Below are 18214 nucleotides of genomic sequence, written 5' to 3' on the forward strand. Positions count from 1 at the left end.
CGACGCAAGTTACTCTAAGCACAGTGCTGGCAGCAGAGAGGAATCTGCTGCCAATTAGTTGCATTCTTTGTATCTTTTGTTCCTTGGCTTTCGTTCTGTTAATACCTAGGCTGAAGCAAGCAGTTTGTTTTTACCCGGATTAAACTCCGGTTTAATCCGGTTTATTTTTTGAACATTTACTTTTGTCCCTTTTTGCTCCTAAAGGCAAAAACTGCCTGGCCCTTGTGTTTTTACGGGCATTTTTGAGTTCTGTAATCTAATAAACTCTGTTACTTTGAATCTTGTGGCGTTCTGTCCTTGACAGATTGCCCGACGCCATTAAAAAGTTTATTGCAGCAATAAACCCGTCAGGAAGACGATGGATGAGTTAAGAGCCAAAGTAGACCAATTGCAAACGGCCTTAAGCCAAACAGCTTTTGCTGTGAAAGGACATGTTTTGACTCCTGAACGCTTTGACGGAACCAGGTGCAAGTTGCCAACCTTTTTGGCACAAGTGGAGCTTTATTTTTCTCAGCTCAGTGCTCATGCTTTTCCTACTGACACTAGCAAGGTGGCTTTTATTTTGAGTTTGTTGACCGGTCCCGCAGGACAATGGGCCACTAATTTAATTTTGGGAAATGACCCAGTCAAGGACAATTTGAATAATTTCAAAAGGTTGTTAACTGATACTTTTGGGGATCCTCTCCGCACAGAGAACGCTGGGTGGGCTCTGTATCGGTTGAAACAGGGAAAGGGGACTGTTTTGGATTACTTAAATAAGTTTAACCTGTATCGCCACCAGCTGGATTGGGGGGAAAATGCATTCATGCTTTTATTTACTGCCGGGTTAAGTGATATGCTCCAGGATGAATTAGCACGCTTGGAGCCGGCTGAAAGCTGGGACGCCTTAGTAGCTAAGGTGTTGCGTTTAGACGCAAGGTTCGAGGCTCGTAAACACTCAAAAGCAATGTGTGCGCCACCTATGCATGTAACCAGGGCACCTGTGGTGATGGGGGAAGAGCCCATGGAGCTTGGGGTCTTTAAAAAACTGTCTACAGAGGAAAAGAGCCGTAGGAGGCAGCTGGGCTTGTGTTTGTACTGTGGGAATGCTGGGCATTTTGCCAAAAATTGTAATGTGAAACCTTCCCAGCTTTCGGGAAAAGGCCAGCCCTAGTGCGACGTGAGTCCAACGCACTAGGGCTCCTCAAGCAGTCAACTGAGGGGAGGAAGCATGTTTTCGTACCCATTACATTATCTGTTGGGGGAAGGGAACTTGTTTCTACTCTGGCACTGCTGGACTCAGGAGCTACGGTCTCCTATGTAGATATTGAGTTTGCTAAGAAGCATGGCATTCCTAGAGTGCGCAAGGCATGCGACGTGTGGGTGGAGGGAGCAGATGGGAGACTGCTGGAGACTGGGGTGGTTAACCAGGAAACCTCAGCAGTAACGTGGGAGGTGCAGGGAGTAACGGGAACGTTTGTGTGGGATATTACGAGCTTGCCTAGATATGATGTGATCCTGGGGATGGATTGGCTAGCTGTAGTAAACCCACAAGTGGATTGGGCAACACGTAAAGTGATCTTAAAGAGGCAGGATTGTTGCACTCTAAACGTTACTCATGCTGATATGGAGGGAGTGCCTGATGAGTATGGGGAGTTCTCTGATGTATTTTGTAAAAGAGAAGCGGACAAATTACCACCGCACAGGCCATATGATTGCGCCATCAAGTTGGCAGAAGGTGCGAAACTGCCAGCAGGGAGGCTGTATGCCTTGACTGTACCGGAAAGGCAAGCTTTGCGGGAGTTTTTAGATGACAATTTAGCCAAGGGGTTTATTCGCCCATCTAGTTCTCCAACTGCGGCACCAGTATTCTTTGTAGCCAAAAAGACTGGGGAACTTAGGCTGGTCTGCGACTATCGGATCCTAAACAAATACACCATTCGGGATAGGTACCCGCTCCCTTTAATCTCGGAACTGTTATCAAGGGTGCAAGGGGCTAAGGTCTTTACCAAGCTTGACCTGCGGGGGGCCTATAACTTAATCCGTATACGGGAAGGGGATGAATGGAAGACGGCATTTAACACGTGTTTCGGATGCCACGAGTTCCGAGTCATGCCTTTTGGGCTTTGTAATGCTCCTGCGGTCTTCCAGAGGTTCATGAACGATGTGTTCAGGGACCTAATTGACCAATTTTTAGTGATTTATTTGGATGATATCTTGATTTTTTCTAAGGACGAGAAAGAACATCGTCAACATGTCAAGCAGGTTCTGCACCGACTGCGGGCTAATGGGCTTTTCGCCAAGGCTTCCAAATGCGTCTTTCATGTGCCTGAAGTGGAGTTCCTAGGTCATGTAGTGTCAGGTAGGGAACTTAAAATGGACCCACATAAGGTTGACGCCGTCAACTCATGGCAGGAGCTGAAAACTAAGAAGGATGTACAAAGGTTCTTAGGTTTTGCTAATTACTACCGGGAGTTTATTCCGAATTTTGCAAAGCTCACGGTACCTTTGACGCAGCTTCTGCGCAAGAAACAGCCATTTGTGTGGGGGCGGGAAGCTCACGAGGCATTTCTACAACTTAAGTCTAGTTTTCAATCAGACAACATACTAACCCATCCTGATGTTGACAAACCGTTCGTGGTAGAAGCGGACGCTTCTAGCTACGCGTTGGGGGCTGTATTGTCTCAGAAAGATTCCTCAGGGACCTTGCGTCCCTGTGGATTTTACTCGCGGCAACTAACACCCTTCGAGCAGAACTATACCATATGGGAGAAGGAGTTGTTGGCGATTAAGGTGGCGTTTGAGGTGTGGCGGCACTGGCTTGAAGGGGCACGGCACCAGATCGTGGTCAGATCTGATCACAAGAATTTAGAGCACTTGCAAACAGCAAAGAAGTTAAACCAGCGTCAAATCCGATGGGCTTTGTTTTTCTCCAGGTTTAACTTCAAGGTGCAGTTCGTAGAGGGGAAGGCAAACTTGCGGGCCGATGCTTTATCCCGCAAGCCGGAGTTTAAGACCAATGAGCAGGTTGTATGTCAGACCATCTTGCCTACTGCCTCTCTGTGTGTTGTAGATAATGAGCTCGGGTTACATGACCAGATCCTTGAGGCTCAGAGGGATGATGTGTGGACACAGGAGCAACTGATGCTGCTCTCAGCAGGTAATCGTACCATACTGCCGCATCTACAAGATCAAGACGGAGTATTGGTACGCAGGGGGCAGGTCTACGTACCAGTGGGGGCCCTCAGGTTGGAGGTGATTAGAGCCCACCATGACGAACCCATGGCTGGGCACTTTGGCAGATTCAAGACCGTGCAGCTCATTACCAGGAGCTATTGGTGGCCAAAGATGCGGCAAGACATTCTGCGCTTTTGTGACAGCTGCGCCGTTTGCCAGCAGAGTAAGACGCCTGTTGGGCGCCCTAGAGGGTTGTTGTCGTCTTTACCTGTTCCGGACAGGCCATGGCAAATCATTTCCATGGATTTCATTTCAGATTTGCCTAAGTCTGGGGGTTATACTTGTATTTGGGTGGTGGTGGATTTATTTAGTAAACTGGCTCATTTTATTCCTTGTTCAACCATTCCGGCGGCCCCTACGTTGGCCTTACTATTTACTAAGCACATCTATCGTTTGCACGGAGCACCCGAGGTGATTATTTCAGATAGGGCTCCGCAATTTGTGTCACGCTTTTGGAAACATTTCCATGAGTGCTTGGGGACTAAGTTAAACGTTTCTTCAGCCTTTCATCCGCAAACGGATGGACAGTCGGAACGGGTTAATGGGCTCTTAGAGCAATATCTGCGTTGTTTTTGTTTAGATCAACCCACGGCTTGGGTGAAGTGGCTACCGGTGGCGGAATTTGCTTACAACAATGCGGTGCACACATCTAGTCAGCATACGCCGTTTGAGCTAACTTATGGTTTTCACCCACGGGGAGGTGTGGCGCCGTCGACCAATGTGGTCTCTTCGGACCCTGTGTACCGCTCTACGGAAATGGCTGCATTGCATGATGTTGCCCGTCGCTTACTGCTGGAAGCTAAGGCAACGCAGAAGACTCAGGCTGACCGCCACAGGCAGGCAGGGGAGGAGTTGGAAGAAGGGGATTTGGTGTGGTTATCTTCCAAACATATTAAACAGGCTGGGGGAAAGTTTGCGCCTCGGTATTTGGGTCCCTTTCCTATCGTTAAAAAGATTTCTTCTGTTGCGTTTCGTTTGCGTTTACCGTCTAGTTTAAAGGTCCATCCAGTCTTTCATCGTTCGCTGTTGAAACTTGATACCTCTAGTCGTCGTGGTGCTATAGCGGAGGGTATCACTGCCACTTCTCCGCCATCGGGGGAGGAGGCCTTTGTGAGAGGGGATAGTGTTATGATTGAGCCTCGTGGCTCTGTTTCTGACAGGCGTGGGCGTAAGACTCCTCGAGAGTCGGATACTCTCGAGGAGCGAGAGAGAAAAAGACTGCGAGACATATTTGCAGCACCCTCTGACGAAGAGTCTTTCGAAGGGTTCACGGAGAGAATGGAGGAAGGGCTGGTTAGCTCAGAGGAGGATGAGATGGATTGGACTCGGGTAAGGGAGGAATTGGGGGCCACTGGCCATGATAGGACAGAAGATGAATGGGGACCTTCAGGATTAGACCCATGGCTTAGCTGGAGGGATGGGACGGGATCCACAGCTGGAGATGCTGTTGGGCGTAGTCAGAGGTGTTCCAGCTCTGACGAGGAAAGTGATGAGGAAACGCCCGGGTTAAGGAGGACAGCTGACAGTGATGAAGATTTGTAACTGGCATAAAATGGGGCTTGGGAGCAATTGCAAATTGCGTCGGGCAAGGTAATCTGGGCAAACGCTTGGGATCCGTGTGTGTGTGGGACGCTTCCCTGAAGACTTGTGTGCTTTCCTGTGCTGTGACGTAAGTTGATTGAAATCCAGGGTCAGACGGCGGGAGGGATTGTGTGGGCATTTGTTTGTGCAAACCTGTGCTTACTCTTATTAGCTTGACCTTCCGTCGTCTTTCTGACGGACGCCATCTCCTGCTTTGAGAACCCGGACTGAACTGACCACGGCTTGTCTTCCCCCCCTTCTTGGACTTGGAAAAACTACAAACGTCTGCTTCTGGCTTTGATTTACGGAACGGAACTGGTCTACTCTACTTCTACAATCCTTGGCTGAATTGCTCGTGTTGGAGATCCTGTCTACTGTGTGTGTGTGGGAGCGACGCAAGTTACTCTAAGCACAGTGCTGGCAGCAGAGAGGAATCTGCTGCCAATTAGTTGCATTCTTTGTATCTTTTGTTCCTTGGCTTTCGTTCTGTTAATACCTAGGCTGAAGCAAGCAGTTTGTTTTTACCCGGATTAAACTCCGGTTTAATCCGGTTTATTTTTTGAACATTTACTTTTGTCCCTTTTTGCTCCTAAAGGCAAAAACTGCCTGGCCCTTGTGTTTTTACGGGCATTTTTGAGTTCTGTAATCTAATAAACTCTGTTACTTTGAATCTTGTGGCGTTCTGTCCTTGACAAATGAAGCATAAGCCCATTGAAATCTTCTCCTGTCACTGCCATGCAATTGCTCCGTGGCTCAATAGCTTCATACATATTTTTGCCAAATTCACTTCCCAAGTTATATGCAAGGAGCCTGAAATGCCAACTGTCCAGCAGCAACGGTTTATAGAAAGTGATCCCAGTTAATTACATTTTGAAACGACACAAAATGAAAATTATTTAACCTTTCCATTCAAGAAGTTAACTAGAGCCCGCTAATGCATTCTCTAGATAACATCACTGACAGCTCTCTTTCACCCAACACAATTATACTTTGTCTATAGTACTTTAGCTGCCATGGCTTCATCTGATGGAACCCTGGGATATATAATTTGATGATCCACTAGTGCTTATAGCCATGTAGCATGAGAGACGCAAGCCTCTTAAACACAATATGACAAAGTAACAATTTTCAAGGTGAATTGAGAAACTTTGTTATATGTATTCTAAAGCAACTATATGTTATTTATTGGTAGCCTCAATGTGTTGTTGAAGGCTTTCATGGCCAGAATCACTGGGTTGCTGTGAGTTTTCGGGGCTGTATGGCCATGTTCCAGAAGCATCCACTCCAGACGTTTCGCCTGGAGGCATCCTCAGAGGTTGTGAGGTATGTTGGAAACTAGGCAAGTGGGGTTTATATACCTATGGAATGTCCAGGTATATAAACATTCCAGACAGGAAACAATCAGGGCCAGCGAACACCTCCCAACAAAGGATTCCCTCAGTCAGGCTTTGAAGCTGCAAGACCATTAAATGCTAACCAAGGTGGCCAATCGCAACATTCACACTTGTCTCAACCAGACAGGAATTCTTTCTCCCACCCTGGACATTATTCCACAGATATATAAATCCCACTTGCCTAGTTTCCAACAGACCTCACAACCTCTGAGGATGCCTTCCATAGATATGGGCAAAACGTCAGGAGAGAATGCATCTTGAACATGGCCAGACAGCCCAGAAAACTCACAGCATTTCCTAGTCTCCATCACTCAGTAAGACTCACACAGGAGTTCACTAGAACAGACATATCAGGCTTAAAATGTGAAAGGTAACTTCTAGAAAGAGAGCAGGACTCACATAAAAGATCCACGCCCAGAGCAGTGCAAATGTTTCCATTACTGTGATTTCAGACATGTTTGCAGGTTGTTGTTTACAGATTTTTAACAGTACAATCAGCTGGAATGTTTATGCCATCACTCTCAAAACTGTAAAACCACATGCCAGCAGAGCTGAGCACAAGGCTAAGATGCTATTTTAGGCCACCAACTGAACTGAAGAAATGCTAACTGCATATGCTTTAGCTGATTAATTGGCGTAGTGGACTAAGTGACTTGAAGGTTGGGTTGCTGACCTGAAAGCTGCCAGGTTCGAATCCCACCTGGGGAGAGTGTGGATGAGCTCCCTCTATCAGCTCCAGGTCCATGCGGGGACATGAGAGAAGCCTCCCACAAGGATGGTAAAAACATCAAAAACATCCGGGCGTCCCCTGGGCAACGTCCTTGCAGACGGCCAATTCTCTCACTCCAGAAGCAACTCCGGTTGCTCCTGACACGAAAAAAAAAAAAGCTGATTAATGTATCAATTAATCTGGATATGGAAAAAGACTTATTTCTGAAAAGAGCCACACACTTTTCAAGTGTAGATGATTTTAGATAAACCAGTGGAGAAGAGGATTCCTACTTATTAGGCAGAACAGAATATTGGAGATGCCTCTAAAGATGCTCTTTGGTATCTGTAGATTTTTTATTATTATTAGCACTTATTATAATCACAGAAAGTCTGTTGCCTGGCTAAGCACACCATCTATTTAGTTTATCAACCCTCACCACTTACGAACTGGGCATTGCCAAATACCTGTTGAAGGTTTCAAGTTAGCACTAGATCTGAGAATTCACATTTGAGGAAGCCGAGAAAGATAACGTTCTGGATCAAATCAAATCACCAAGTGTGTTCTTGGTCTTATCAGGGAGACACATGGCTCTGCCAAGCACAAACATGCTTAAGGCACTTTGCAAATAAAGATGCATCACTGTGTATTCTACATTCAGGCAGAACATGTATCAAGTATTTGTTTTAAATACTCACACTGGCTTTGTTTTAAGTATTTAAACCAACCACAGAATACATACTCCTTGTTACAAGGTGCTGCCGTTTAGGGAACTATTGTTTGAAAACCAATGGGTTTTCTATGACCAGAAGCAACAACAAAGTCAAACAGCATTGCCCAAAGGCAAACTCTAAATCCAATACGAATGGTAGGAATTGACTCTCAGAAATTTAAGTATTCACTCACTGACAAAAGGAAAATAGGGAATTCCAGAGAACAGGATCTATAAAGGAAATGCTACACCCGGTTGCTGTAAGTTTTCCGGGCTGTATGGTCATGTTCCAGAAGGAGAGAATGCTTCTGGAACATGACCATACAGCCCGGAAAACTCACAGCAACCCAATGATTCCAGACATGAAAGTCTTTGACAACACAAATGCTAGATTTTCTATGAATAAGGGAATCCCGAGGAAGGCTACCTGCTTGTACTGCACAGAAGCAACTATTGGCTTAGCTAAGACATCAAATCCTCCAACTCCTCCTCTCTCAGAATTGTCTCCTATACTGCCCATTATGTAACCTTTACATAACATCATGGAAGCCAAGGTATCTGAATTTGCTTGGTTTTCTTTCTCTTGCAAAAAAAGCCACTGTTATACAAAGAATTCCTAACATAATTATAATTGAACACATCTTTAGTAGTAGAGAGAAAAGCCTAAAACTCTCCCAGGCAACCAAGATAACTAAACTGAGAGTGTCACACTTTGGACATAACTTAAGGGAATGCTTGGTAAGATAGAAGTACAAGAAGAATAATATATTGCAGATGAATGGACTCAATTGGAGATTTTTCACTAATCATCAGACGTCAATGTTAATGGCAATTAACATTAACTGAGTGTCAGGATGCCCATAACAGCCTTGAGAAGTGGCTGCTCCGTTCATCCTGCCACGTTGGTGAAAGGGGGAGGTTGGGAAGAAAATGGGGAGTGTAAAATAGATAAGAGCATCTGGCAGTGTTTTGGGAATTTGAAGTAGAAACTATGAGAACGTCTTCTGATCAGAAAGGAGTAGGGTGGAGAATAGTGCCTTGATATATATACCAGGAAGTGGGAGGGGAAAGTTAGAACTGACTTTCTTTGAATCTGGAAATAAAGGAAAATACAGGCTTTGTTTCCAGTCATCATCATTGTGAGCTAGTCTTAATTCCAAAGACCTTCCAGGTTCTGACACTGAGGGGGAAATCATGCAGAGAGTAAAACATTGTTTAGTGGAAAAGGAGAGTTTTGTAGACTCAAGTTCATGTCCACAGCTCATTATCCACTTTGATACACGCAGTTGAGCTTTGAACAACCCTAAAAAATAAAAAATAATCCCCTCTTGTAAGCAGAAGCAGATAAACCACCCAGGAAATTATCAGGGTAGGAAAATACTCCTAACTCTTGTTTGTTCCTTTCCTCAGGATCCTGGGCACAGCCAGATCCAACCCCTGGCTTGTTATAAAAGTAACAAGCTTGGAGTTGCAGCCTGGAAGCAACAATAAGCTTTTCTTTCTTGGCAAGTTTTCTGGTTAGTTCAGCTGCTCTTGCAGACAGAGTGAGGAGGAAGCAATACAGATATTCTCATTGTCATGTGCAAATCTGGCCTGTCGGGTTTGTATAAAGTGCAAAGCAGAAATCTTCAGGCTCTTCACAGGTGTGAAAGGAGGAGACACAGCTCTTTCTCAGTGTTTACTTTTTTCACGTTGGAAAATTGTGAGCTGTCCCGAGTCTCAATTTTGGGAGAAAGGTACGATTAACAATACTGTTTTGCATGAAAAGCTGGATGACCAGCACATCTAACCACACTGAACTAGCACTATAAATGTGTGACTCTTACGCAAAATTCTCACCTGGCAGCTCAGACAGCAAAAATAAAAAGTTGCTGTTCGGCTGCCTCAAATGGGATATCAGAAGAGTTCTTAATCTTTTCCTTACCATGGACCACCAAGCACCTTTTGTTACCACAGACCAACAAGACTTAACTCATGATTTTAATCCTTAGGTGCATTAAACAGTTACTCATCTAGGGACTTTAAATTTGGAGAGAAGGAAGAAGTAAGTAAATGCACACACTCCTACTATAATATTTTTATCGAAACAGTCAGTGCAAATTTAACACACGACTACTAATAACAATAATGCTTGAACAGTGCTGAACCTTGGCCTAATATTATTTATTAATACTGTAATGAAACTTTTGTGCAAATGGTGTTTATCCCTGGCAAAAGACCCCTCTTTGAAATCAACAATCATCCATCTGTCTGTCCATCTGTCTTTCTTTCATTCCTTCATTCTTTCTTTCTACTTTAACTGTAAGCTTGTAACACTTCATGTCTTCCTAGAGACCACAGGTTAAGAACCATCAGAAGGTTTCCCCCAGGCAGGAAGCAGCCAGTCTTTGAAGCTGCAAGGCTATTCAATGCTAATCAAGATGTACGTTAACACTTGCCTCAACCAGACCACAGTTCTTTCTCCCACCCTGGACTTTACACAGGTATATAAACCACACTTGCCTAGTTTTCAACAGACCTCACAACCTCTGAGGATGCCTGCCATAGATGCAGGTGAAATGTCAGGAGAAAATTCTTCTGGAACATGGCCATACAGCCCGGGAAACTCACAGCAACCCAGTGATTCCGCCATGAAAGCCTTCGACATGTTGAAAACAGAATTCCATCTTATACTACTATCTCTTTTCCTTTTCTACAGTACTTCTGCAATCTAAAGGAAAATGCTTTTTAGTAAATTTTTTACAATCAATGGAAGGGGAGAGGAAGTAAGACGAGAGAACAGTATATCCCCTATGTTTAACTCAAACCATATTGCAGTAAATATTTTGCATCCAATGTTAAAAATTAATTCCCTAGTTGAATTCTTCAAGTGCAAGTTCTGGATGGAGTCAGACAAAGCAAGATTAGTGCAGCTTCTTTCCTCAGATAAATCTGATCCTGCTTGCTGCTGCAAAGAGAGTTTTGTCATCACAACTGCTTTATTCTAGCCAAGATTAACAAGCAGTTCCAACCAAAGGCTAGTCCCCGACAACCAACACTGGAAGTAATCCCCCAGAAAGTTTAGGGAATGTTATGTACTGGAAACAACCATATCACTAGGGTCAGCTAAACTAATAGTGTTCAGATGCAGCACACCTCCACATGTTAAAATAATCAAGTTCATGCCAATGTCTTTGTACTTTGATTTAGTCTAATTTATTTTCAAGCATACTCTTCGCTCTGGTCTTTAAAAGCTTGCTTTTAAAAATAATGACCATAACAGACAGGCGCAGTTGGGCAAACAACATTCACACACTTTCATATTTTGCTAAGCCAGCACTCCTGCAGTTCTGTCCTTCTCCCTCCACAAGATGCTACTTTTGTTAAGAAGAAGGGAAAACAATGAAAGAACAATATGGACATACTATTTATGCCTTGCCCTTCGAAACAGTGAAGTACTGCATGTACATCTAATCTAGCACTCTCCATTCCTGCCCTACCCCAACCTGTTTTGAAACTATTATGCATAAAAGCAATTGAGGAAGATGCTGTAATCTAGAGTACAAAATCTTTCCAGTCTCAGCTCTGCCTCTGCCCCATGACACTACAAAGAGCCCAAAAGTCAAAGCTACGTGGCTGAGATGCGAGGGACAATATCCAAATACAGTGTTACAAATGCTAATTATTTCAGACGTGGATAACTTGAAATAGTCCCTTGCCATCTCAATCTTTAGAGGGGAAAGATTTTCTACGCACCACCCCAGATATCTTCAAACATGTGAATATTTTTTGAGTAGTTTTATTATTTGTTTTGTGAATATTTTCACGATTATTTTGTGAATATTTTTGTGAATAGGGTCATGGGTTATTTTTGTGAAAATCTTTGCAAACATTTTCGCATATCTTTTGTGATATTTGATGAATAATTTTGAGAATAGCCCTAACTCTAACCCCAAGTCTTGTTTGATACGTTGCTCCCTCTTCCTCTAACTGAAACTAAATTCTCCTTTTTAACAGAATGACCAAAAAAGGAACTTTCTAAATGAAGCTGTCATGGCCAATATCTATTCCTAAGCATGCTTTGCAGCTTCCTTGCGCCCCATCATTAGTGTGCACATGCATCTTCAAGTTGCCAATGAATTTCACAGGGTTTTGTCAAGCAAGGAATACCCAGAGGAGGTTTTGCTAGTTTCTTCCTCTGGAACAGAGCATACAATACCTGGGATTCTTTGGCGATCTCCTATCTAGGTACTGACCCAGCTTAGCTTTCACGATCAGCTAGAATTGGTATTTTACCCAAATCCCATCATGAGACCCACAACTTCCTTCACAAAAATCTTCCCTCCCATACGTTTACACAGGGAAACAATCCAACCCACTTCCCAATGCCTCCCTACTCCTAAGGCAAAGCACATAGGAGCCCCTGGGTTCTGCTTAAAATATTGCTACTCATTCCCATCTTTATTCAAAACACATTCTTTCCGGGAGAACCCCAACCCCCTCCAACTGCCAAGGAAGGATAACTTCAGTATGCACTCACTCCTTACCATGAATAACTTCTTACATGGGAGGGGTATAATCCATACCATGCTGACCTCTGCACCATTGTAGTGACTTCCCTAACACATCTGCAGTCTTATTTTTAAACCTATGCATCTCCCAAAGAGCTCCTGAGACCCTTATTCTAGCTTTTCATCTCATCCCTTTGCATCCCGCAACCCATATGCAAAATATAGGCCCTCTGGGTTAAATTAATCCTTAAAAATGCACAGCGCAAGGAGAGAAATGGGAGAAAATAGGGGTGAGAGAAGAGCAAGCATACAAACGCAGGGAGCGAACCCTACAGCTTGACATACATGTACGCTCAGAGACATCCCCCCCCAAATAAATACAAATTCCCAGGGCATAAGAACAACGCATAGGTCAAAAACGTGGCTTTGGGGGTGGGGGGGATGTGAGTGATGTGCAGGCAGCCTTCTACTGGTGCACTGCATTCCAAGGGGTTTTTTCTCTTTACAATGGCACTGACTTGACTTCGGAGAGCAGCTGCCACATGGAGACGGTGAAGAGGTACCTTGAGGAGAAAACAGCACATCTCAACCTGAGACAACACATTTGAGTCTTCTAACCCCACAAACGTAATAATAAGAATGAGTTTCACAAGGTTTTCGGAGGCAAGGAGGACTCAGAAGGCGGTCGAGCTGGTTCCTTCCACCGAAATATAGCTGGGATTCTTTTGGCAGGCTTCAAGGGCTTTGAGGAGGGCTCTTTTGTGGGACTGCCGCTCTCAGAATCCCCAACGTTGGGTCTAATAGGGTTTTGGGAGGTAAAGAGGACTCAGGAAGGGTTCCTTTCTCCAAAATAGAGCTCCCAGCAGCCGGAACGGCTTTGGCAGGCTTCAAGGGCTTTGGGGAGGGCTCTTTTGTGGGACTGCCGCTCCCAGAATCCCCCAACATTGGGTCTAATAGTGTTTTGGAGGATTAAAAAAAAGATTCAGGAGGGGTTCCCTCCTCCGAAATAGAGCTCCCAGCTGCTGGGATGTCTTTGGGAGGCTTCTAACCCCATGAACATAATAATAAGAATGAGTTTCACAATGTTTTCGGAGGCAAGGAGGACCCAGAAGGCGGTTGAGCTGGTTCCTTCCTCTGAAATATAGCTGCGATTCTTTTAGCAGGCTTCAAGGGCTTTGTGGGACTGCCGCTCCCAGAATCCCCCAACATTGGGTCTAATAGTGTTTTGGAGGATTAAAAAAAAGACTCAGGAGGGGTTCCTTCCTCTGAAATACAGCTCCCAGGAGGTGGGATGTCTTTGGGAGGCTTCAAGGGCTCTTTTGTGGGACTGCCGCTCCCAAAATCCCCCAACATTGGGTCTAATAGGGGTTTGGAGGATTAAAAAAAGACTCAGGAGGGGTTCGAGCTCCCAGAATCCCCAAACATTGGGTCTAATAGTGTTTTGGAGGATTAAAAAAAGACTCAGGAGGGGTTCCTTCCTCTGAAATACAGCTCCCAGGAGGTGGGATGTCTTTGGGAGGCTTCAAGGGCTCTTTTGTGGGACTGCCGCTCCCAGAATCCCCCAACATTGGGTCTAATAGGGGTTTGGAGGATTAAAAAAAGACTCAGGAGGGGTTCGAGCTCCCAGGAGGTGGGATGTCTTTGGGAGGCTTCAAGGGCTTTGAGGAGGGCTCTTTTGTGGGACTGCTGCTCCCAGAATCCCCAAACATTGGGTCTAATAGGGTTTCCAGAGGTAAAATGGTCTCAGGAGGTGCTTAGGCTTGGGGAAGGCGCTGCTTTTGGGGGACTGCCGTTCCCAGCATCCCCCAGCCAGCATAAGCTGGCTGGGGGATGCTGGGAGCGGCAGTCCCCCAAAAGCAGCGCCTTCCCCAAAGCTGAATAAAACCCACCTTGAACTAGATTGTATGGCAGTGTGGACTCAGATTAGACCAGAGCTATTCTGGTTAATATGGCAGTGTGGTCGGCCTGAGGGGAAGACGCCTCAGGCCTACACCGGCAAGGCAGCCCTTTGGGGTTGAACGGGAGTTCAAGGCCAGGCCCTTTCCTCCTTCCGAGTTCTCCTCACCCTCAAGCAGCCGTTGGATGATGCTGTCGATGTTGAGCTTGTCGCTATCCGCCATCGCCGGGAGACTCTCTGGGGCTCAAGCTCGGCTGCTTTCCTTTCCCTCCGCTTCCTCCTCGTCGCTCCTTCTCTCCTCCGCCGCCAGCCGCCCTGCTTATAAAGGGCTTCCGCAGCCAAGCGCCGGTAGCAGCAGCAGCAGCGGCGGACAAGATGGCCGCCTCGCCGCCTTCCCTCCGCCTCCCCGCCGCGGAGGGATCCCCTCCCAAGAGCCCAGCCGGGACTTCTTTCTGAGGCCGGGAGCGGGAAGATTGAGGGCGGGAAAAGCGCCGTCTCGCGTTGGGATCCTTCCGCGTGAGAGGAAAAAAATAGTCCCTCCCTCAGGAATGGGGCCTGAATAAAACCCCACATTTCCTGGATATATGGCCGTGTGGACTCAGATAACACCGTTTAAAGACTATATTGTGGGTTATTCTGCTTTATATTCTTTGTTGTATGGCTGTGTGGAAGGGCCCTGAGACGAGTGTGGAATTTTATTCAGGACCCTCAGATAACCCAATTCAAAGCAGACATTGTGAGGTATCTGCCTTGATATTCTGGGGCCTCTTCCACACAGCTGAAGAGAAAAACACATTATCTGCTTTGAACTGGGATATATGGCACTGTGGACTCAGATAACCCATTTCAAAACAGATATTGTGGGTTATTCCGCCTCATATTCTGGGTTGCATGGCTGTGTGGAAGGGCCCTGAGGCGAGAGTGGGATTTTATTCAGCTTTTGTGGAAAGGGCCCTCAGAGAACCCAATTCAAAGCAGACATTGTGAGGTAACTACAGTAGAGTCTCACTTATCCAGCACTCGCTTATCCAACATTCTGGATATCCAATGCATTTTTGTAGTCAATGTTTTCAATATATCGTGATATTTTGGTGCTAAATTTGTAAATACAGTACAGTAGAGTCTCACTTATCCAACGTTCTGGATTATCCAATGCATTTTTGTAGTCAATGTTTTCAATATATCGTGATATTTTGGTGCTAAATTTGTAAATACAGTACAGTAGAGTCTCACTTATCCAACGTTCTGGATTATCCAATGCATTTTTGTAGTCAATGTTTTCAATATATCGTGATATTTTGGTGCTAAATTCGTAAATACAGTACAGTAGAGTCTCACTTATCCAACGTTCTGGATGATCCAATGCATTTTTGTAGTCAATGTTTTCAATATATCATGATATTTTGGTGCTAAATTTGTAAATACAGTACAGTAGAGTCTCGCTTATCCAACATTCTGGATTATCCAACGCATTTTTGTAGTCAATGTTTTCAATATATCATGATATTTTGGTGCTAAATTTGTAAATACAGTACAGTAGAGTCTCACTTATCCAACATTCTGGATTATCCAACGCATTTTTGTAGTCAATGTTTTCAATATATCATGATATTTTGGTGCTAAATTTGTAAATACAGTAATTACTACATAGCATTAATGTGTAATGAACTACTTTTTCTGTCAAATTTGTTGTATAACATGATGTTTTGGTGCTTAATTTGTAAAATCATAACCTATTTTGATGTTTAATAGGCTTTTTCTTAATCTCTCCTTATTATCCAACATATTCACTTATCCAACATTCTGCCGGCCCGTTTATGTTGGACAAGTGAGACTCTACTGTACCTTGATATTCTGGGGCCTCTTCCACACAACTGAATAAAATCCCACATTATCTTCTTTGAACTGGGATATATGGCAGTGTGGACTCAGATAACCCAGTTCAAAGCAGATAAGGGATTTTCTGCCTTGATATTCTGGGTTTTATGGCTGTGTGGAAGGGCCCTGGGATATATAGCTGTCTGGAAGGGCCCTCAGATAACCCTCAATGTCTGCTTTGAATTGGGTTATCTGCCTTGATATTCTGGGATATAGTATGACATATAACCAAGGGCTCTTCCACAAAGCCCTATATTCCGGAATATCAAGGCAGAAAATCCCACATTATCTGAGTGTGGACTCAGATAACCCAGTTCAAAGCAGATATTGTGGGATTTTCTGCCTTGATATTTTGGATTTTATGAATGTGTGGAAAGGCCCCCAGAATTTCAAGGCAGAAATTCCACAAGATCTGCTTTGAACTGAAATATATGAATCCACACTGCTCTATATCCCAGTTCAAAGCAGAGTGTTGGATTTTATTTAGCTGTGTGGAAGGGCCCTCAGAGTTCAAAGCAGATAAGGCCAAAACAGCTCCATTCAAAGAGGTAGGTCATAAATATTTATTTATCGTGTCAGAAGCAAATTGAGAATACAGTTGCAATGTATTTAAAAACAACAAGTTAAAAATGATACTAAATGTCCTTTGACCAGAAACTGGCTACTTAGAGTGCCTCTGATGTTGCTCTAAGAAGGCCCTCCATTGTGTATGTGCATTGTGGTAAGTGGTTTATGGTTCGCATGTCGTGGACTCCACTTTGTGGCCCTATTTCTTAAGGTTGGCTCTGCATCTCGTGGTGCCAGAGTGCAGCCTGAAGAAGGCATGGGCTACACAGTGGTCCTCAACCTGGGGTCCCCAGGTGTTTTGGCCTACAACTGCCAGAAATCCCGGCCAGTTTACCAGCTGTTAGGATTTCTGGGAGTTGAAGGACAAAAACATCTGGGGACCCCAGGTTGAGATCCACTGGGCTAAAGCATCCATTGTCCAAAATGCTCAGATCTAAAAATGCTGTTTTTTGTTTGTTTTTTTCTTCTTCAGATTTTTGGAAATTTATATCTACATCACAGAGATGGGATCAAAGTCTATGCACGGCATTTCTAGATATTTCGTGTCTGCACCCAGCCTGAAGGTAACTCAAGACACAATGTTTTGAAATAATTTACATGAAACAGGCCCCTTCTACAGTGCCTTGTAATCCAGATTATCAAAGTTGATAATCCACATTATGTGCTTTGAACTGGATTATATGAGGGTCCTTCCACACAGCTCTATATCCCAGAATATCAAGAACTGGCTTATCTAAGTTCACTGCCATATATAGAATCATAGAATCCAAGAGTTGGAAGAGGCCTCATGGGCCATCATCCAGTCCAACCCCATGCTTATCTTGTGCTATGCTAATAATATATTGTGTGTTCATTTGATTTGTAAACCGCTCTGAATCTCCTTCGGGGTGAGAAGAGCGGGATATACAGTAAATGTAGCAAATAAATAAATAATAAATAAATAAATAAATAAATAAATCAAATTGATTTAATGGCAATGTAGATCCAGCCAACAACCTCCTGCATGCCACCTGCATTGTCGCAATTGAAATTGGTTCCAAATTGCATCAAGTGAACAATGTAGACCCACCCAGGCCAACAAAACACCCTTCAACCAAAGTTCCAAAGTTTAGCCAACACTTGTGAGAGCTAATGTGGAGGGCCAGCCAATGTTGGAACTACCGGTACTTTTGTTTTTTAACTTTGGCTGAAAGTTGTGTAATTAGCATATTTATTACTGACTTAATTGGTAGGCTAGGCTTTTATTTTATTACTATTATTTTTTATATTTTTTATTATTAATGTTGGAGCCAAATCCGCACTGCCTCTCTTTCTCCTCCAGGGCAAATGCCATCTTCATGTACACCTGCCGATTCTTTACACTGGCAGTTATATAATAACATTAACCATAACATTTCATTATCTGTGGTGGTGGTAGAGCTAGCAAGCAGTAAAGTTCAGGCTTGGAGGATGAGACTGGAAAAACTGCAGCATCAGCTCCCCTTGAAGCAAGTCAAAAAGAAAGAGTCAAAGGAAAGGAGATGTAGGTCATTTGCACTGTGGGCACTTGCTACACATCATTCTCACTCGTTCTAGAATCAGAAAGTTGGGAGGCCAGACAGTTCAAAAAGAGTGCTGAACAGCAAAAAGGACTTTTTGTCGGGTTTAGGACAGTTTAGGACAAAACAAGTAGAGGGGTAGGAAGCTGATGCCAATGGCCTCCTATAGTATCTCGCACTTGTAAGTAGAAGCTAATGAAAGAAAGAGAGTCATCCCTGAAAACATTCAGGA

At 44.3% G+C, this 18214-nt stretch overlaps 1 protein-coding gene across 1 annotated transcript in view; it reads right to left on the reverse strand.

Annotated features, from left to right (window-relative positions):
- ppp1cc (protein phosphatase 1 catalytic subunit gamma) overlaps positions 1-14416 on the reverse strand; it is a 32108-nt gene extending 17692 nt beyond the window's left edge. The window contains exon 1 of the mRNA XM_003226874.4: positions 14168-14416. Coding sequence (XP_003226922.1) covers positions 14168-14222 — 55 coding nt within the window. The 5' untranslated portion in view covers positions 14223-14416. The remainder of the gene's footprint in view (positions 1-14167) is intronic.
- Positions 14417-18214: the final 3798 nt, after the last annotated feature.

The sequence above is a fragment of the Anolis carolinensis genome, chromosome X (assembly GCF_035594765.1).
Source record: "Anolis carolinensis isolate JA03-04 chromosome X, rAnoCar3.1.pri, whole genome shotgun sequence".
NCBI classification, from domain to species: Eukaryota; Metazoa; Chordata; class Lepidosauria; order Squamata; family Dactyloidae; genus Anolis; species Anolis carolinensis.